The following is an 18,602-nucleotide window of genomic DNA, read 5'->3' as shown; positions in this document are numbered from 1 at the left end:
AGCACAACAATTTCAGGGCGCCTTACTCACCATTCTGGGGTGTGCTGTATCAAGTTTTGTTCGATTAAACAAAGTAATTCCCTTAATAAACTTTAATTTACTTATTTTTTAATCTAATAATTTTGTGTTTACATGACTGGCGTCACAAAGGGCACCCAACAGGTCCTCAGCACGCCTGTGCAGTTGGGGGAGGGTTGTCTTCGCCGATTTTCAGATTGCCATTTTTATCTAATTCCCAACGGGTCCACGGATCATACAGCTTTGAACCAGGAATAAAGGTATCTCCTAATGATCATATTCCAATAAGACTTTTTCTGAAGACAGAACCTGTATATGTGCATTTGCTATTTTTTCAATGAGAATATTCCAGAATTGTATTAGTATGGAAAGATATTTTTTATATTATTTTATATCATGAGCTCTTGGTTGGAATAAAGCACCAAAGATGGCAGATTTAATATTTACATATGTTGTGAATATTTTAATCTGAAATGTTTTATGACGTCACAACAGGGATAAACTTTAATTAACCACTTGCCGGGCCCGTCGGGCCCGTCACAATTGAAAATGGCGCCCCAACTGCGCACGCGTGGATACCGGGCCCGGCCACCCTCCCCCAACTGCGCAGGCGCAGCTGACAGGGTGAGATAGTCATTTTCAGATCGCCTTTTTGATGTAATCCTTCGGTGTGACGGGAACCCAACCCAACCCATGGGTCGTCTAGTACTTATTAAAATTCCCATTTACGCAAGACATCAGTAGTTGACATCTCCATGCCAAGGAGAATGTTTACTGATAAAATAATTAACTTTTCATCTTAAGAAAACATTAATTGAAATGTCACAACATTTCCTCAATAATAATTGGAAGCAGAAAACAATTAGACACAAAAATACTCCTATTAATAGAGTTTATAGTGACACAAAGCTAATTTATTAGCACCCTATTTTAAAAGCACAGGACAATTCAAGTTACTGATGGAGCAATTATATAACAGCATTTCAGATCAATCTTTTCCTTTTCATCCCTGTTTCCCATGGTTCACCACAAAAGGGAACCATGGTTCACTCGAAGGGCCGAATGGCCTCCTCCTGCACCTATTTTCTATGTTTCAATGTTTCATAGAAAGGGCTGTTGGGAAATCTGGTGAAGGTCTAACTTGTTTATCATGAAATCCTGTTTGAACTGCATCTGCTGCTAATATATAGTTACATTGGAGGTGGAAGCTTAATAGGGAAATTTACAAATTGTTTCACAGAGTGTAGGTTTTTTTGGATAAACCTAAAATGCAGTAACATGCATGGCAGAAAATGGCATGAAATTATGGAAACTGATGAATTCTGATGCGATTTACCAATTATTCATATTGGAGTAATGGCTTGGCTCTGCAAACCAATGATGTGTTAAACAGGTTGCTCTGCAGAGAACTAGATAATAAACTATTGCCCATGATTCCCCACAGCACCTATCTTGAAGCAGAAATTAGCCAAGGTTCAATTGATAAAGTTAGAAGAAGGGAATCCATGTGGTGCATTGTGTCAATGCTGGCCAAAAATGGATTTTAAATTACAGGATTTTATACTAGTTCTTGGTTCAATCGTTTCACGAGCTGCAAACCCTAAATTTGAGAAGAACCTCAAGTGAAAACAATTATAAAAAATGGAATGTTGCGATTGATTTAATTGTCAGGAAAAAACAGAGATTTTTAAAATCAGTTTACAAGGTTGTGAAGACTCAGTTTATTCTGGATCTAACTTGCAGTTGAAATTTTTTGTTCTTTTATCCAATGGCAGCCTTGTGGAAACTACTCTGACATTCCTTCAGTGGTATAAAAGAGAAATCATTTTAAAAGTGCGTCTGCTCAGCTAAAAAATGATATATTTGTGCAAGTTGTATCAATAAATTTGTGATGACTCACCCTTTGGTAATACAGTGAACTATACTTTTTATAACAATGGAGTATAATGATTAAACATTACTTACAAGAGTAGCAATTAGACTGGCATTATTTTTAACCTGGGCAATGTCAAAGAGAATGACAGAGGAACGAGACTGAATCTCCGGCTTTTTACTGTACAGCAATGAAATAAGCCCTGGGATGATACCAAAATCAATAACTGATTCACAGGCTGGTAGATGGAAGGAGAGATTACACAGCACCGCAGCAGCAATACATTGCAGTGTCTCATGGTTACTGTTCAACAGATCTATAAGAGGAGGAATGCTGCCTATATCAAAAAAAATAAAACAGTGTTAAGTATGACATCATCCAGCTTCTCAAAAATGCAACTAACATTTAATATGTCTACAAAGTTTGTGGAGAAATTATATAAATAGAAAGGTATGAAATCAATTTTCAAAGGGCAAATATATTCCAGCAGACAAATGGCCCCTCTTACACTAAAGGTTTCCATGTTTCAACTTAGCACAACTATAGCTGGCATTATTTTAATGCAATTAAAGTATCTTTGGTTTAGCTGCCAGGACTCAAATAGAGTTTGCAATGTTCATTTTATGCCTGCCTGAAGGAATAAGAGTGTGTTTTTCCTGACACCAACACCATGTGAGATTTTCATCTTCCATACATTAGCAATATATGATTGTTTTACCTCACTTCATGAATTATTATGAATACTAATCATTTGTAAATGTGCTTGGCTTCTAAGTGCTTTCTAAAGTAGTCCGAGTCTGAAGAAGGGTCTCGACCCGAAACGTCACCCATTCCTTCGCTCCATAGATGCTGCCTAACCCGCTGAGTTTCTCCAGTTTTTTGTCTACCTTCTAAAATAGACTAGTAAGCCACTCAGTTTTATCATTACCACATGCCCAAATAGAGAAAAAAATAAAAATGGATGTTCAGCCTAACGTTGGACACCAACATCAGACACAGGAAAATTATTCCCAACTCGGTTGATTTACAAAGTTCTGTTCTCAAACATCTGGTGACTGCTGTACAAAATGGGACAGTTGTCTAACAAACTGGTCAAGCCACATCCTGACAAAGTCTGGCTGAAGAAGGGTTCCCAGCCTGAAGAAGGGTTCTGACCCAAAACATTATCTGTTCCTTTGCTCCAGAGATGCTGCTTGACTCTCTGAGTTGCTCCAGCAACAGTCTGACAAAGTTGCATTCAAAAAATCAGAATTTGTGAGCCATACTCCACCACAATCCCTGGGACAGTTTCATCAGTGAAGGCAGCACGGTAATGTATGGGTGGATGGGAGTAGCAGATAGACTTCAGCATCGACTCCAGACCACATGAACAATAATAATTGGACACATTATTATTTATTCAAATCATTTGCTATGTGGCTCTTCCAGGGAGATGCTAAATGCATTTCGTTGTCTCTGTACTGTACACTGACAATGACAATTAAAATTGAATCTGAATCTGATCTGAATCTGACATGAAGCAACATGATTCCAGGTGAAATATACGTTAGGAAACTTGGTCTGGATTATCATCTTCCACTCTGACTCAGTGATCGTCCTTGTTGAACAACACTTGGGAAAATGACTGGAAGGGCATAAAATGTAATCTAGTGAGGTCCTTCAATGCTGATCACCACGAGTGTCTTAATGGCACCATCAGTCTGTAGCGGAGTTGGCCAAACCCTGAAGAACTTTGTTGACATGCTGGGTGTGCAGTAGATAGTAAGTGAACTCCCATATGGGATAAACCTATTTTTACTCATCTTCACCATTCCACCTAGAGCAGTTACATCGGTTTACATTAGCAACACACAAAGTTACTTCATCACACAGTCCTTAAAACCCAATGTTCACACTGATGATACCTTCTACCATGTTATGCAGTGCAGAATCAATAGACTCCCAGACTGGGATAGGCTATAAAACTGTAAGCTAAAAATTGACATTCATGAGGCACTGTGGACTCATCAACAACAGAAACATACACCACTACAATCTAATCTCATTACGTGCCACATCATTAATTCTACCGTTACTATCAAGACGTGGATGCAAACTGGGTTCAATTACCCATGCAGAAGCACATGTTGGGAGCTGCACATGCCATTCTTAAAAACGATGAGATGCCAATTTAGTGAAGCTGCAAATAAACAGTAAAAATCAGTGTGCAATAGTAGAGCTAAATGATCTCACAACCAACAGAACAGATTGAAGCAGTTGTCCTACCACTTCAAAACATGTAGTAGATAAATAAGCAGCTATTGGGAGTAAGAAGTTCCAAGAATAAACCCACCATCAAAAGTCTTGGCACTCAGCAAGTGAGTGCTAAAGGTTGCGGCATTTGCCACCATGTTCAGTCACACCCATCTCAACTTCCGACAATGCAGAAACCAGACTCTAGCCAATTTGATCCACTGCGTGTGACACCAAGAAAATCATGGAAACATCAGATATAGCAAACATTATTGCAGCAGACAACATCCCAGCATTAGTACTAAAGACGTGGCCCTCAGAACGAACTGTGGCTCTAGCCAAGCAGTTCCTTAGTCAAAATATTGGCATCCATCCAATCATGTGGACAATTGCCCAGATAGGCCATACTCACAGACAGTAGATCAAATGAATGACGGCACAATTAGCATCCTCAGTCACCAGCCGAGTTAATGGAAACTGCAACATAACAACCAAGATCCATCTATCCATTAATAACCCCTTCATCATTCCCAGATCTTCCATTTCACCAGGACTACTCTGCTCCACTCCAGAGCACATTACAGATCTGGTCCAAAAATAGAGCATGGAACTGAATTCAGAAGTTGAGCGTGATTAATGCAACATAAAATCAAGGCAATATCTGACTGAGTGGGGCATCAAAGAGGCCTCGTAAAACTGGAGTCTATGAAAATCGTAGGATAAATCTCTAGAGGTTGTTGGAGGCCATTCATCCCAGTCCCAGGATATTCAGTTACTGTGTTACTTGCAAATGGGCTTCTTGCAATTGAAACAGTTAATTATTGCATACAACAAAATCTATACCACATTAAGGCATGAGATGGTAAGTCGCAGCTAACGTTGAAGTCCAAAGCAAGCATCATCCGTAATAAGAGAGTCTAACCACCTTCCCTTCACATTTTGTGGCATCACCATCATCAAGTTACCCCTCATCAATATCTTGGTGTCAATATGGACAACTCAATTGGACTAGCCATTTAGTTTAGTTTAGTTTATTGTCACTTGTACTGAGGTACAGTGAAAACATGCTACCCAGTCAGCGGAAAGGCTATACAGGATTAAAATTGAGTTACCCCCAGTGTACAGATAGAGGATAAAGGATATTACATTTAGTGAAAGATAAAGTCCAGTAAAGTCTGATTAAAGGTAGTTCTCAATGAGATAGATGGTAGTTCAGGATAGGATGGTTCAGTTGTCTGATAACAGTAGCAATGTTACAAAATTTTGAGATTTAAAAAATCAAGTCTGCAATTTATCCCATCAGATAAAGCATAACAATAATTTTAATTTGACACCAAATTCACTTTCATATCTCAAGTATTAAAAAAGTTATGACCATTTTCATACTCGGAAATTAGCATCTTGTTCCCTATTGATTTTCAATGGACATTACAAAAAAGCTGTAAGGACCTCAAATAGATGCTGCTGCACCCGCTGAGTTTCTCCAGCTTTTCTGTGTAACCTTCGATTCTCCAGCATCTGCAGTTCCCTCTTAAACACAAAAAAGCTGTGATCTTGGATAATCAAACGCCCATTTCTTAAGGAAAGATTAACATTTTTAAATAGCCTAAGTGTCCAAAGATTATTCACAAATAATTCACAATATAACATGATTTTTATATCTAATTTACATTAATTTATAGGCCAAATGGAAGGAATTTAGTGTTCAATTGCTGTAAATAAATGCCCATTTAAATCGGCTTTCTAGTGGGTTAATGTGGAACGCGCTGGTTTAGAATGTTGACAGCGCGCTGGATTAGTGCCCTCAAGTGCCGAGAAAAATACTGCGGGATATAAAAAGCCCAAAATGAGCTATTCGCTATAGATACCTTGATATATAGGGTTATATATATGCCCCATTTAATGTAAAAATAAGGTACATACCTTTAATTGTTTGCTCTATAAAACCCTGGGGCTGCGAGTGGTTGCGAAATGAAACAGTAATTTTAAAACTATTAGAACTATATTATCGAGGCCTATAAAACTAATAATACCTTTTGCGACCGGGTCTTGCAGCGATTTTTCGTTAATGATTTACTAGGCTGAACATGTGCGATTAGTACAGCCTAGTAAAAATCGCGTTTTAAACCCGCCCCCTCCAAACAGCGCCAAAATCGCGGGCCTGGCTGTGGGCAGATTCCTAATGACGATTCAGGTAGGTTTTGTAACATACCTAATAACAGATGGGAAGAAAAGTATGAAATATTTTCATACTTCTGTACCTCTTGCCTGATGGGAGAGAGGAGAAGAGGAAGTGACCAGGGCGAGACTCGGCCTTGATTATGCTGGCGGCCTTACCGAGGCAGCATGAAGTGTAAATGGAGTAAATGGAAGGGAGGTTGGTTTGCGTGATGGTCTGGGCCGCATCCACAATTCGCTGCAATTTTTTGCGATCATGGATGTAGATGTTCCCAAACCATGCTCTGATGCATCCTGATAAAATGCTTTCAACCATGCACCTAAAGAAGTTGGTGAGAGTTGTTGGGGACTTGCCAAACTTCCTAAGCCTTCTAAAGAAGTAGAGTCTTTGGTGTGCTTTCAAAAGACAATAGATAATAGGTGTGGGAGTTGGCCATTTGGCCCTTCGTGCCAGCACTGCCATTCACTGTGTTCATGGCTGATCATCCACAATCAGTACCCTGTTCCTGCCTTCTCCCCATATTCCTTGACTCCACTATCTTTAAGAGCTCTATCCAACTCTCTCTTGAAAGCATCCAGAGAATCGGCTTTCTTTCTTGGCCATTGCTTCGAAAGGCCAAGTTACTGGTGATATTTACTCCTGGAAACTTAAAGCCTACAATCATCTCCGCTTCGGTGCCATCAATGTATACCAGGGTATGTGTACCGATTCACTTCTAGAAGTCTATGACTATCTCCTTTGATTTGCTGACATTTAGAGAAAGATTGTTGTCTTGACACAAGGTTACGAGGTTCTCAATCTCCTTCCTGTACTCTGACCCGTCATATTGATATCCAACCCACAATGGTGGTGTCATCTGCGAATTAGTAGATTGAGTCGGATTTGTACTTGGCTGCACAGTCGTGGGTGAATAAGGAGTAAAGAAGGGGGCTGAGAACGCATCCTTGTGGAGCACCAGTGTTGAGAATTATGGTAGAGGATGATTTGTCACCTATTCTCACTGATTGTGGTCTGTTGGTCAGGAAGTTGAGGATCCAGTTGCAGGATTGAGTGCTGATTCCAAGTTCCATGAATTTGTTGATAAGCTTGGATGGGATAATGGAGTTAAAAGCCAAGCTCGAGTCTATGAATAGGAGGATGTCTCTTATCCAGGTGTTATAGGGATGAGTGTAAGGCCAGGGAGATGGCATCAACCATTGACCTGTTGTGGCGATAGGTGAACTGCAGTGGGTCAAGTTTGCTTGGGAGACTGGATTTAATACATTCCATAACCTGCGTCTCAAAGCACTTCATGAAGATGGATGTCTAGGCCACTGAGCAGTAGTTATTAAGGCATGCGGTCTTGCTTTTCATCGGCACCGGGATGCTAGTGGTCTACTTGAAGCAGGTGGGTACCTCAGAACAGAGTAGGGAGAGATTAAAGATGTCCAAGAATTCTCCCGCTAGTTGGTCTGCACTTTTTCTAAGGATGCGGCCAGTGACTCCAACATGGCCAGGGTCTCTGACATGGCCAGAGTAAATACTTTGGCTACAAAAGCAAATCAAAGGCCAGCAACTATTAGCAAACAGCTCACCTCGTAACAGCACCAAACGTTTCCATCATTGACAAAGCATAGGTCAGATGCCACAACAAGTCCCACTCATGAAAATCGTAATTTGGCTGCACCGTATACCTTCTACAAAATGTATTGTACAACATTTCCTCACCAGTCATCTCACAAACCCATAACAAGTAGAACAAGGACAGCGGGTGCATGGGAACACCACCACCTGCAGATTCTTCTTCAAATCACGTACCATTTGGAGACAATTTGTTGTTCAATAATTGCTGCCGGGTCTAACTCTTGGCACTCCTGCCCAGCAAGACTAAAGGAACACCTTAATCAGGACTGTGGCAGCTCACAACAGCAGCTATCTACCACATTCTTGATGACAATTAAAAATGCACAATAAAAACTGCTTTGCCAATGAAGCCTTGATTCCAAAACATGAATTCAAAAAAAATATTTTGTTCATTTATGTATAGCCATCATAAGTTTCTACCAAATAAAATATTATGCATGTGCCATTGTACAAAAAACAAATAGCCTGCACCATTAAAATGATTTTGGATCTGGAGAAAATTATTTTTAATCTGAATACCAATATTATGTGGCCAGTATCTTATGTACATATTACATTCTTCCTGGATGAAATTGTTTACAGTATTACAGAATGCAATGGAATTGTATTTTAAGTTGAAGTGACAGCTTTCAAAAATGGCAGTTAGTGCATTTTATACCTTAATTGACATTGTTTTAAATTCAAATAGGATTACCATATCAATATTTTTATACTGCTGTAGATTTGGGAGGAACAACAGCAGCAACAGATTAGCAAAAGATACCACTGATTGGCTCTAGCCCAAGTGTGAGGAGAGGGGTGAAACCAGTTGAAAACTGAGGAATTGGCTGTGTAAATTGGTAAATAGGCAATTTATCAGTCAATTTAAGCAGGACAGCTCTTTGCGAGCGGCAGTGAGTGAGGGAAGTGCCCTGTGAGAAAAGTGTGAGTCTTTGGCCTGTGAGAAAAGTGTGAGTCTTTGGCCTGTGAGAAAAGTGTGAGTCTTTGGCTCGAGAGTCTTCGGAGAGGAGGCTGAGGAGAGGAGACCACGCAATACGCTTGAGAGGCTAAGGATTCTGGGAGAGGCAAAGAGGTTTGCCACGCACTGCAAGGGAGCAGTGGACCAGACAGGAAGAGCGGACGGAATTACCACTAGACAGCCAAACCAGTAGGTAATTTACGGCTGGGGTGAGTACTTTCCCATTTATAGGAGGTAGGATTATATAAATAAGGGGTGTATCAATACAGTAGGGGATTCTTAAATAGGACTAGTTAATTACTTATATAAGATGGGCGGTCAGGAGATGTGCCAATACTGCGAGATGTGGGAATTTGTCGACACCATTGATGTAGAAGATCCCTACAGCTGCAGTAAGTGTTTGAGGCTAGAGGAACTCCAGCTCCGCATTGATGAGCTGGAGACCCAACTTCATACGCTGCGGTACATCAGGGAGGGGGAGTATTACCTGGATGTTTTGTGCCAGGGGATGGTCACACCGACCAGTTTAACTAATTCAGTAGGCAGTGAGCAAGGAAAGGAAGGTGTGGCCATATGCGAGGCAGGTAGGGGGAACCAGGAGGAGATGCGGCAGGAGCCACAGCCCTTGTCCCTGACGAGCATGACCGAGGCTCTTACTCAATGTAAGGACGGGATCAGGGGCTGTGGGAGGGATGAGCAACCTGGCTGCAGCACCGTGGATCAGGAGGCCATTCAAGAGGGGGGAGTTAGAAGAAATGCCGTAGTGATAGGGGATAGTATTATTCGGGGGGTAGATAAGGTTCTCTGCGGCCAGCAGAACATGTCCCGAAGGCTGTGTTGCCTACCCGGTGCTAGGGTTAAGGATATCTCTGCGATGCTGGAGAGAAATTTGCAGAGGGAGGGGGAGGATCCAGTGGTCGTGGTCCATGTGGGGACCAATGACATAGGAAGGACGAGGAAGGAGGATCTGCTGAAGGAGTTTGAGCAGTTAGGGAATAAATTAAAAAGCAGAACCTCGAGGGTACTGATCTCCGGATTGCTACCTGAGCCACGGGCCAAATCGGCGAGGGTACGTAAAATTAAAAAGCTAAATGCGTGGCTCAAAGACTGGTGTGGGAATAATGGGTTTGGTTTCTTGGGCCACTGGCACCAGTACTGGGACAGGGGGGATCTGTTCTGTAAGGACGGACTTCACCTGAACGGTGCTGGGACTGGGGTCCTGGCAAATCATATAACTAGGGCAGTAGAGAGGTCTTTAAACTAAGTAGCGGGGGGGAGGTATCAAGGGGGGTAATAACGGCAGGGGTAGAGGAAATAGAGCAGGGTATCAGTGGGGAAGCGGAAAGTCAAAATGTGACAGGAGACAGAATGTGTGAAGATAAAGCTTTAGATGTAAAAGGGGCAAAAACGGAAAGGAAGGGTAGTAAAAATCATCTGAAAGTGCTTTATCTAAATGCACGGAGTATTCGTAATAAGATAAATGAATTAACGGTGCAATTAAGTATATATAGTTATGATATCGTGGCCATTACGGAGACATGGCTGCAAGGGGATCAGGACTGGGAGTTAAATATAGAGGGGTACTCGACAATTAGGAAAGATAGACAGGAAAGAAAGGGAGGAGGGGTGGCCCTTTTAATAAGGGAGGGAATAACGGCAATAGAGAGGAAGGATATTGCGTTGAAGGATCAGGATAGTGAAACAGCTTGGGTACAGATAGAGAATAATAAGGGGAAAAAAACACTAGTGGGTGTAATTTATAGACCTCCAAATAGCTGTGACGCTGTTAGTCAGAACATAAATCTGCAAATAGTTGACGCATGTAAAAAGGGAACTGCTGTAATCATGGGGGACTTCAATTTTCATATTAATTGGGCAAACCAAACTGGGCAGGGTAGACTAGAGGAAGAGTTTATAGAATGTATTAGAGACGGGTTCCTAGAACAGTATGTCACAGAACCGACAAGGGGGGAGGTAATCTTGGATCTGGTCCTGTGTAATGAAGCAGGATTAATTAAAAATGTCATAGTTAGGGACTCGTTGGGAACAAGTGACCACAATATGGTCGAATTCCATATTCAAATAGAAAGGGAGCAGGTTGAAACTCAGGCTAGGGTGCTTAGTCTAAATAAGGGGGATTATGAAGGTATGAGGACTGAGCTGATCAAAGTTGACTGGGATAGCAGACTCAAGAATAAGACGGTACATGAGCAGTGGTGTACGTTTAAGGGTATACTGTATAACCTTCAAGAAAAATTTATTCCTATGAAGAAAAAAAGGGGTAAGGGTAAGAACAGTCAGCCATGGCTCAGTAAAACTATAAAGGATAGTATTCGGCTGAAGGCAAGGGCATATAAGGTAGCCAGAGATAGTGGGAGGGTAGAGGATTGGGAAGCATTTAAAGGTCAGCAAAAAATAACTAAGAGATTAATTAAGACGGGGAAAATAGACTATGAAAGGAATTTAGCGAACAACATAAAAACTAATAGTAAGAGTTTTTATAGCTATATAAAAAGAAAAAGGGTGGCTAAGGTGAACGTTGGTCCATTGGAGGGTGAGACTGGAGAGTTGTTGGTGGGGAACATGGAAATGGCAAAGGCATTAAACGAGTATTTTGTATCAGTCTTCACCATAGAAGACACAAAAAATATTCCAACGCTGGATAAACAGGGGGCGGTAGGAATGGAGGAGCTAAATACTATTAAGATCACCAAGGAGGTGGTATTAGGGAAATTAATGAGACTGAAGGAGGATAAATCCCCTGGGCCTGATGGATTACATCCAAGGGTCTTGAGGGAGATAGCGGTGGGGATTGTGGATGCATTGGTGATAATTTTCCAAAACTCCCTGGAGGCAGGAACGGTCCCAGTGGATTGGAAAATGGCCAATGTAACACCTATATTTAAAAAAGGAAGTAAACAGAAGGCGGGTAACTATAGACCGGTTAGTCTAACATCGGTGGTGGGTAAAATGTTAGAGACAATTATTAAAGAAACACTAACGGGGCACTTGGATAAACATGACTTCATCGGACAGAACCAGCATGGTTTTGTGAAGGGGAAGTCCTGTTTAACGAATCTGCTCGAATTCTTTGAGGAAGTAACAACCCGGGTGGATAAAGGGGAACCGGTGGATGTGGTATACTTGGACTTCCAAAAGGCTTTTGACAAGGTGCCACATAAGAGACTATTGCTAAAAATAAAAAATTATGGGATTGGGGGTAATATATTAGCATGGGTAGAGGATTGGCTAACAAATAGGAAGCAGAGAGTGGGGATAAATGGTTCATACTCGGGATGGCAACCGGTAACTAGCGGGGTTCCGCAAGGGTCGGTGCTGGGACCCCAGTTGTTCACAGTTTATATAAATGATTTGGAGGAGGGAACCAAGTGTAATATATCAAAATTTGCGGACGATACAAAAATGGGAGGAAAAGTAGGGGATGAGGAGGATAGGAAGAGTCTGCAAAAGGATATAGATAAGCTAGGTGAGTGGGCAACAACTTGGCAGATGAAATTTAATACTAATAAATGTGAAGTCATTCACTTTGGGAAAAAAAATGATAGGGCAAGTTATTTTCTAAATGAGGAGGAGCTGCGTTGTAATGCAACGCAAAGGGATCTAGGGGTATTAGTACATGAATCACTGAAAGTTAGTATGCAGGTGCAGCAAGCAATCAGGAAGGCCAATGGAGTTTTGGCCTTTATTGCTAGGGGGATTGAGTATAAAAACACGGCGGTCTTGCTGCTGCTGTACACAGTATTAGTGAGACCACATTTGGAATACTGTGTACAGTTCTGGGGTCCATACTTAAGAAAGGATGTACTAGCCCTGGAGGCAGTGCAGCGAAGGTTTACAAGATTAATTCCTGCAATGAGGGGATTGACATATGAGGAAAGGTTAAGTAGGCTGGAACTCTACTCTTTGGAGTTTAGAAGAATGAGAGGCGATCTCATTGAAACATATAAGATCGTGAGGGGCCTTGATCGGGTGGATGCACCGAGGATGTTCCCAATGATCGGGGAAACTAGAACTAGGGGACATAGTTGCAGAATAAGGGGGGGATCTTTTAAAACTGAGATGAGGAAGAACTTCTTCACCCAGAGGGTGGTTAATTTATGGAATTCACTGCCCCAGGGAGCAGTGGAAGCAGAAACTTTAAATATATTTAAGACTAAAATAGATGGTTTTTTAGCTGCCAAGGGGATAAGGGGCTACGGGGAGAGGGCAGGGATATGGACCTAGGTATGGTTAGTATAGTAAGACCTGAGTGATCTCCTGGACAAGTGTCGATCGCCTAGATTGGGGTCGGAGAGGAATTTCCCGGATTTTTTTCCCGAATTGGACCTGGGTTTTTATCCGTTTTTTTGCCTCCCCCAGGAGATCACGAGGTTCTTGGGGTGGAGAGGGGTGATAGCGGTATAAAGGGGAGGGTAGTGTCTTGTGTTCTGTGTCTTGTGTCTACTGTTTGTGGGTAAGTGTGTCTGTTTAGTGTTCAGCCATGAGCGAATGGCGGTGCAGGCTCGATGGACCTGGTGGTCTGCTCTCGCACCTACTTTCTATGTTTCTATGTTTCTAATATAGTTCTAATATAATAATTTCATTGAGCCAAAATGCATTGCTCCCAAAAAATATAAGCAGTCGAAATTTTAATCTGAAAACAAATTTATCGGAAGAAAAATGGGCGTTATCTTAATTACTCTGATGTTCCAATGAATTGTTCTCTGAACAATTAATAAATTATAATGGAACTGCTATCTGTTGTGTGCTGCATTGAATCCTTATGGGCGGCACAGTGGTGCAGTGGTAGAGTTGCTGCCTTACATCTCCAGAGACCCGGGTTCGACCCTGACTATGGGTGCTCTGTGTGTGGGTTTTACATGTTTTCCCTGTGACCGCGTGGGCTTTCTCCAAGTGCTCCAGTTTCCTCCCAAATCTCAAAAACGTGCAGGTTTGTAGGTCAATCTGCTTCTGTAAAACGTAAATTGTTCCTAGTGTGTAAAATAGTGCTAATGTATGGGGTGATCACAGATTGGCACAGACTCGGTTGGCGAAGGGCCTGTTCCACGCTGTAGGTCTAAAGTTTTGTTGAATCCTGAGTCATATCTTGCTGGTAGATGCCAACAATAAACGGTTGGTAATTACCCATGTAAATGCCAGCCAGATTGGTTAGTACTTGTGTATCCACACACACACTCGTACTTATCCCTGGTTTCACGCAGAGCGTCACTGACTGGGTCCTGGAAACTCTCTATTAATCTAAACCAGACAAGTTTGGCCCCACGCCACAAAATCTAAGCCAATACAACAATGCACACAGATGTCGCCTAGTAATTTTAGTTATTAGCACATTTCTGACAAATGTTCCAAGACTATAGAGGATCAAAAGGTCCCCGGAAGCAAGCTAGAAACAAAGTGATGTGGATTAAAAATAGCATCAAGATTCAAGGTTGCATTTTAGTCTGTTATAAAGGCCATAAAGCAGAGGCTCCAGGAAGATACGGAGTGAAAATATGATAATTGAAAACTCTTGTCAGCACTAATAGGTGGAAGAGTTTACCCTAGCAGAAAAGCAGAACAAAGAGCAAAATATAACAGATTTGAAATGTGAATATGGACGATAGTTTTTAAATTATTTTATTAATTATGTAGGGTTACATAAAGGCTACCTTTCATGTTATTCATTCTCACCTGCATCAAGAATTTCTTTCCAGTAACGCCTCTTTATCACACTCAGAACTTCAAGTGATCTCACTCCCATTTCCTGTTTGTGATAATCTTTGCTCTGCATCATCTCTGGAAAAGTGACAATGAAGTGATGAACCTTGTGCTTACCCACAGTCTAAGTTGCAATGATGAGTTTGATATGCTTGTTATGATTTTTTGCAAGTTGATTAGAGCTGGCCTTATTTAACAATATTGAAATAGAGATTGTAATTTTGAATGTCTCAATTATTTTATTTTAATTATTTTTGATTATGTCTTAATGACTTCTGGTGTACATTTAGTGTAGTATAACTGGATTAAATTTGAGATGATCAACAATGAGACCATAATCCAAGAAAATCACAGCCCAAAAGCAGAACATTTTGCCATAGAGGCTGTGCAGCGTTTTGTGATGTGAATACATATTTGACTCCATGCTTCAAATATTTATTTTGTGGACTTGTACCTTTTGGCTTAACCTTCATTGTGATAGCAAGCAAATGCCACAGTGTGATATCAGGTACAAGTTTACAGTGATCTTTAAAGTGGAGATAAACATCCTATGCCCTTACTTGAAGAAGATCAGGGGAATGTGATATGTATTTACCAGGAAACAAAATACATTACTGTATATATACTGTTTATTCTATTATCATTAATCAGCCCTTTCTGTGTGTAAAATAGCTGCTGATTTTACCTACAATAGACAATGACTACAATTAATAGTATTTCAGTGGCTGTAAAGTTATAAAAATAAAAAAATTAAGCTAATTTAAGTCATTATATTTTATCTATTTGGTATGAATTGAAGCAGCAGCTGGTAGAGCTGCTGCCTCACAGCGCCACGGACCTGGGTTTGAGTATGGAAAACTAACTAAAAATAAACTAATTTAAATTTCATGTTATTATTGTTGAATTTATAAGCTTTCATTGATTTCAACTCTCACACATTTATGTTCAATGTTTCGTATTCATTACGGACTTTGAGATCTGCACTCTGCAGGAAAAGATGACGAGAAAGCCTTCAAACAGAATGGAACACTTTATGATGTTTTGTTATTGTATTGATCACTTTCAAGCTTTAACAAACAATGGAGTGACTCTTACTGTAGCATACAGATGGGTTTGTAGGTAAGCTGTATAAATTGCTATAATGTTTCAGAAAATTCCATTACCACATCTACTGTCGATCAACACCAATCAGTAGTACCTTATGCAAACACATATTGTATGTGCACATGAATCACTGCATAGTATCAGCTCTGTTGCTGGGAGTACATTCATTCTAATTTCCCATTGAAAAAATTACGATTTTTTACACCCCTTTAGAAATTCCAATCTTGCCGTTACTTCTGACAATGCAATCAGCACCGTTCGAAGTTCAAGGGATACAAAACCACATGATCTCAGGTCATATATAGGAAACAACTTTTTTTCCATTAAACTTTCTGCCGATCAAAGACAGACATTGCATGCTGTTGATTGATTATCCGTGTTCTGCGACAGGTCAAAAGCAGTTTTAAACTTCCCTCAGAAGCATGTACTTGAATAATAGCTTCAAATAGTGTTCAGATAATGATAAGATGACAGTTTTTGCTAGTGCTGAACAATCACCACACCATTGATTAAGCAATACACTTCAATATGGCTGAGTATCCTTGTACAAGGTTGCGAAGACCTCGAATAGAGTTAAAGGGAGCCAAGAATAGACATAAAGAACTGCAGGTCCCCCCAGGCCAGGTCTTCCTTTGACGCAGGGACCGGCCGCGGGGCTCCATCGACGTAGAATCCGACCACGTGGCTCTGAATCATTGCAGCATATTTTTAAAGGAGACAAACTACCTTAAGGTTTCAAGTATCCCAGTGATTGTGTTAATTCTTAGGTGGACTGAACAATGATTATTGGCTTTGTGCTGTTGCAGATTGTTTGTTGCTCCAGAATCCAACATTTGCAGCCCCTTGTGTCTTCTCTGCCTACAGCGCTTGAAGTTATGGACTCAGTGAAAAATCATACTACTGTCAAAATACCTTGGTCATAGAAACCGATAGCCACATGATAGCCAGTCTGGACCCTTCTCCACACTGAAGAAAGAACCCATTCTGAAACATGGCCTGTCCATTTCCTCATGACCCACTGAGTTCGTCCTGAACTTTGAATTTTGCTTAGGATTCAACATCTGCAATTTTTTAGTGTCTCCAAGCTTCTTCCCTTCTACTTCAGGCAAGATCTGAACACTCTGAGTGACAAAGCAACCCTTCATGAATAGAAAGACAGTGAGACCTGTGCAAGCAAGGAATCTGATGGTGCTCTCAAATATGTTTTTGGTGGTTCCCACGACAGTGATTATATCAGCCTTACAACAAACAATACTTTAAGTTGATTGAAAAAAAACATTATATTATTACTATACACAATATACAGCTATTTTAGGACAAACAGCTGATACATGCCTTTAAGTAAATTCCAGACGTGTAGCTCTGGGATGCTCTGCTCAATTATGAACATCAGGATATCTGTGTGGAAGTAAAGTGCTGCTAAATGAACAATATTGTTCTCTTCATTGTCAACCTTTAATATATTGGCTCCAAGTGATAGTAGATATTGCAGTGTATCAAATGCACCAGCCATAGCAGTAAGTAACAATGGAGTTGCATGATATCTGAAGCAAAAATAAAATTAGCATGGGTTCATTAGCTATCAGCAATTAAATAAAATAATGCCATTTGGAGAAATCATAATCTAGATAAATACTTTAACAGCTTCATTTACACCACAAATTATCTATCGGGTCAGGGTGTTGCACAGGGGAATAGTGGAGTTGGAGGGTTTATGCTTTCATTCTAAATTTCATTTAAAAATCATTTTAAAATCAGTTTTGAATTTCCAACGACCATTCATTTCACTATCCCAATCATGATACGTTTTTAAGCTTGTTGTTGTACTGGACCACGAGAGGAGTTCCCATTTAATTGCATTGCTTAATCAATTAAATTACCTCTTTCCATCTCATTAATATCACCGGCCTCCATTTCTGCCTCAGATGTTAGTTCCAAGCAATTATTCTATTACTCTCCTGCTGAATCCTATTCCACATGCTGTGAATGACCTCATCAAAAACACTGCTAATTGTGTCGTATTTTATCATGTTCATCTATTACTTCTAAATTCACCCATCCAAATTGCCTTCTGTATTGAATTTTAAAATTCTTGCAGATATTTCTTAATCTACTCATGGTTTTACCTATCTATCTCCTCTATAACCATCCTTTTTATCTGTGCATATGTTAATAAACTTGATTTGACTTGACTGTAATAGTTTGATTTCCTACTCTGGTGCTGTGTGTTCCCCTAGTTCCTTTTCTACGTTTTCCTCCTTTCTAATTTTACAATGATTTTAAGCTCATGTCAAATTAGTTTAAATCCTGTGCAAAAGCACAACCCAACCTCGTCCTAAAGATATTGGTCTATAGTCTCCTTTATAACAATTCCTCCCCTCACTTCCCCTTTTGACCATTCACCCAATTGTGGGTTCTTGACATCCCTAAAATTGCATTGCTTCATCTTCGACAAATTTGCTTATCATTGTTCAGCTTCCCCATTCAGGAATTCCCTCCTTTAATCTTCCTGGCTTTCCACTTCAATTTTCTCATTTGAAATGATCCTAAGCCTTCAGTTACCTTGCCAAACATCTCCAAATGTGGCTCAATGTCTTTTTTTTTGATAATGCTCTTATGAAGCACTTTCGTATATTTATCACATTAAATACATTTGTTTAGAAATTCATGTAAAGAAATTAAGATCCTATGACCATAAGACATAACTAGGCCATTCAGTCCATCGAGTCTGCTCTGCCATTCGATCATGGCTGATCTGTTTTTCCCTCTCAATTCCATGCTCGTGCTCTCTTCCATAACCGTTGACGCCTTTATTGCTTAACACTATGTTCATTTTAATAGAATTAATTTTAGTGTATTAACATTAGGGCAGCATGGTGGCGAAGTAGTAGAGTTCC

At 40.4% G+C, this 18,602-nt stretch overlaps 1 protein-coding gene across 1 annotated transcript in view; it reads right to left on the bottom strand.

The window, feature by feature from the left end:
- The window catches only part of ankar (ankyrin and armadillo repeat containing), a 99,007-nt gene that overhangs the window by 38,692 nt on the left and 41,713 nt on the right, over window positions 1-18,602 (bottom strand). The window contains exons 9-11 of the mRNA XM_055637748.1: window positions 17,041-17,249; window positions 14,575-14,679; window positions 1,984-2,228 (exon numbers count right to left, since the gene is read on the bottom strand). Coding sequence (XP_055493723.1) covers window positions 1,984-2,228; window positions 14,575-14,679; window positions 17,041-17,249 — 559 coding nt within the window. The remainder of the gene's footprint in view (window positions 1-1,983; window positions 2,229-14,574; window positions 14,680-17,040; window positions 17,250-18,602) is intronic.

The sequence above is a fragment of the Leucoraja erinacea genome, chromosome 7, assembly GCF_028641065.1.
Source record: "Leucoraja erinacea ecotype New England chromosome 7, Leri_hhj_1, whole genome shotgun sequence".
Classification (NCBI taxonomy): Eukaryota; Metazoa; Chordata; class Chondrichthyes; order Rajiformes; family Rajidae; genus Leucoraja; species Leucoraja erinaceus.
This window is presented reverse-complemented; position numbering and strand designations above follow the sequence as displayed.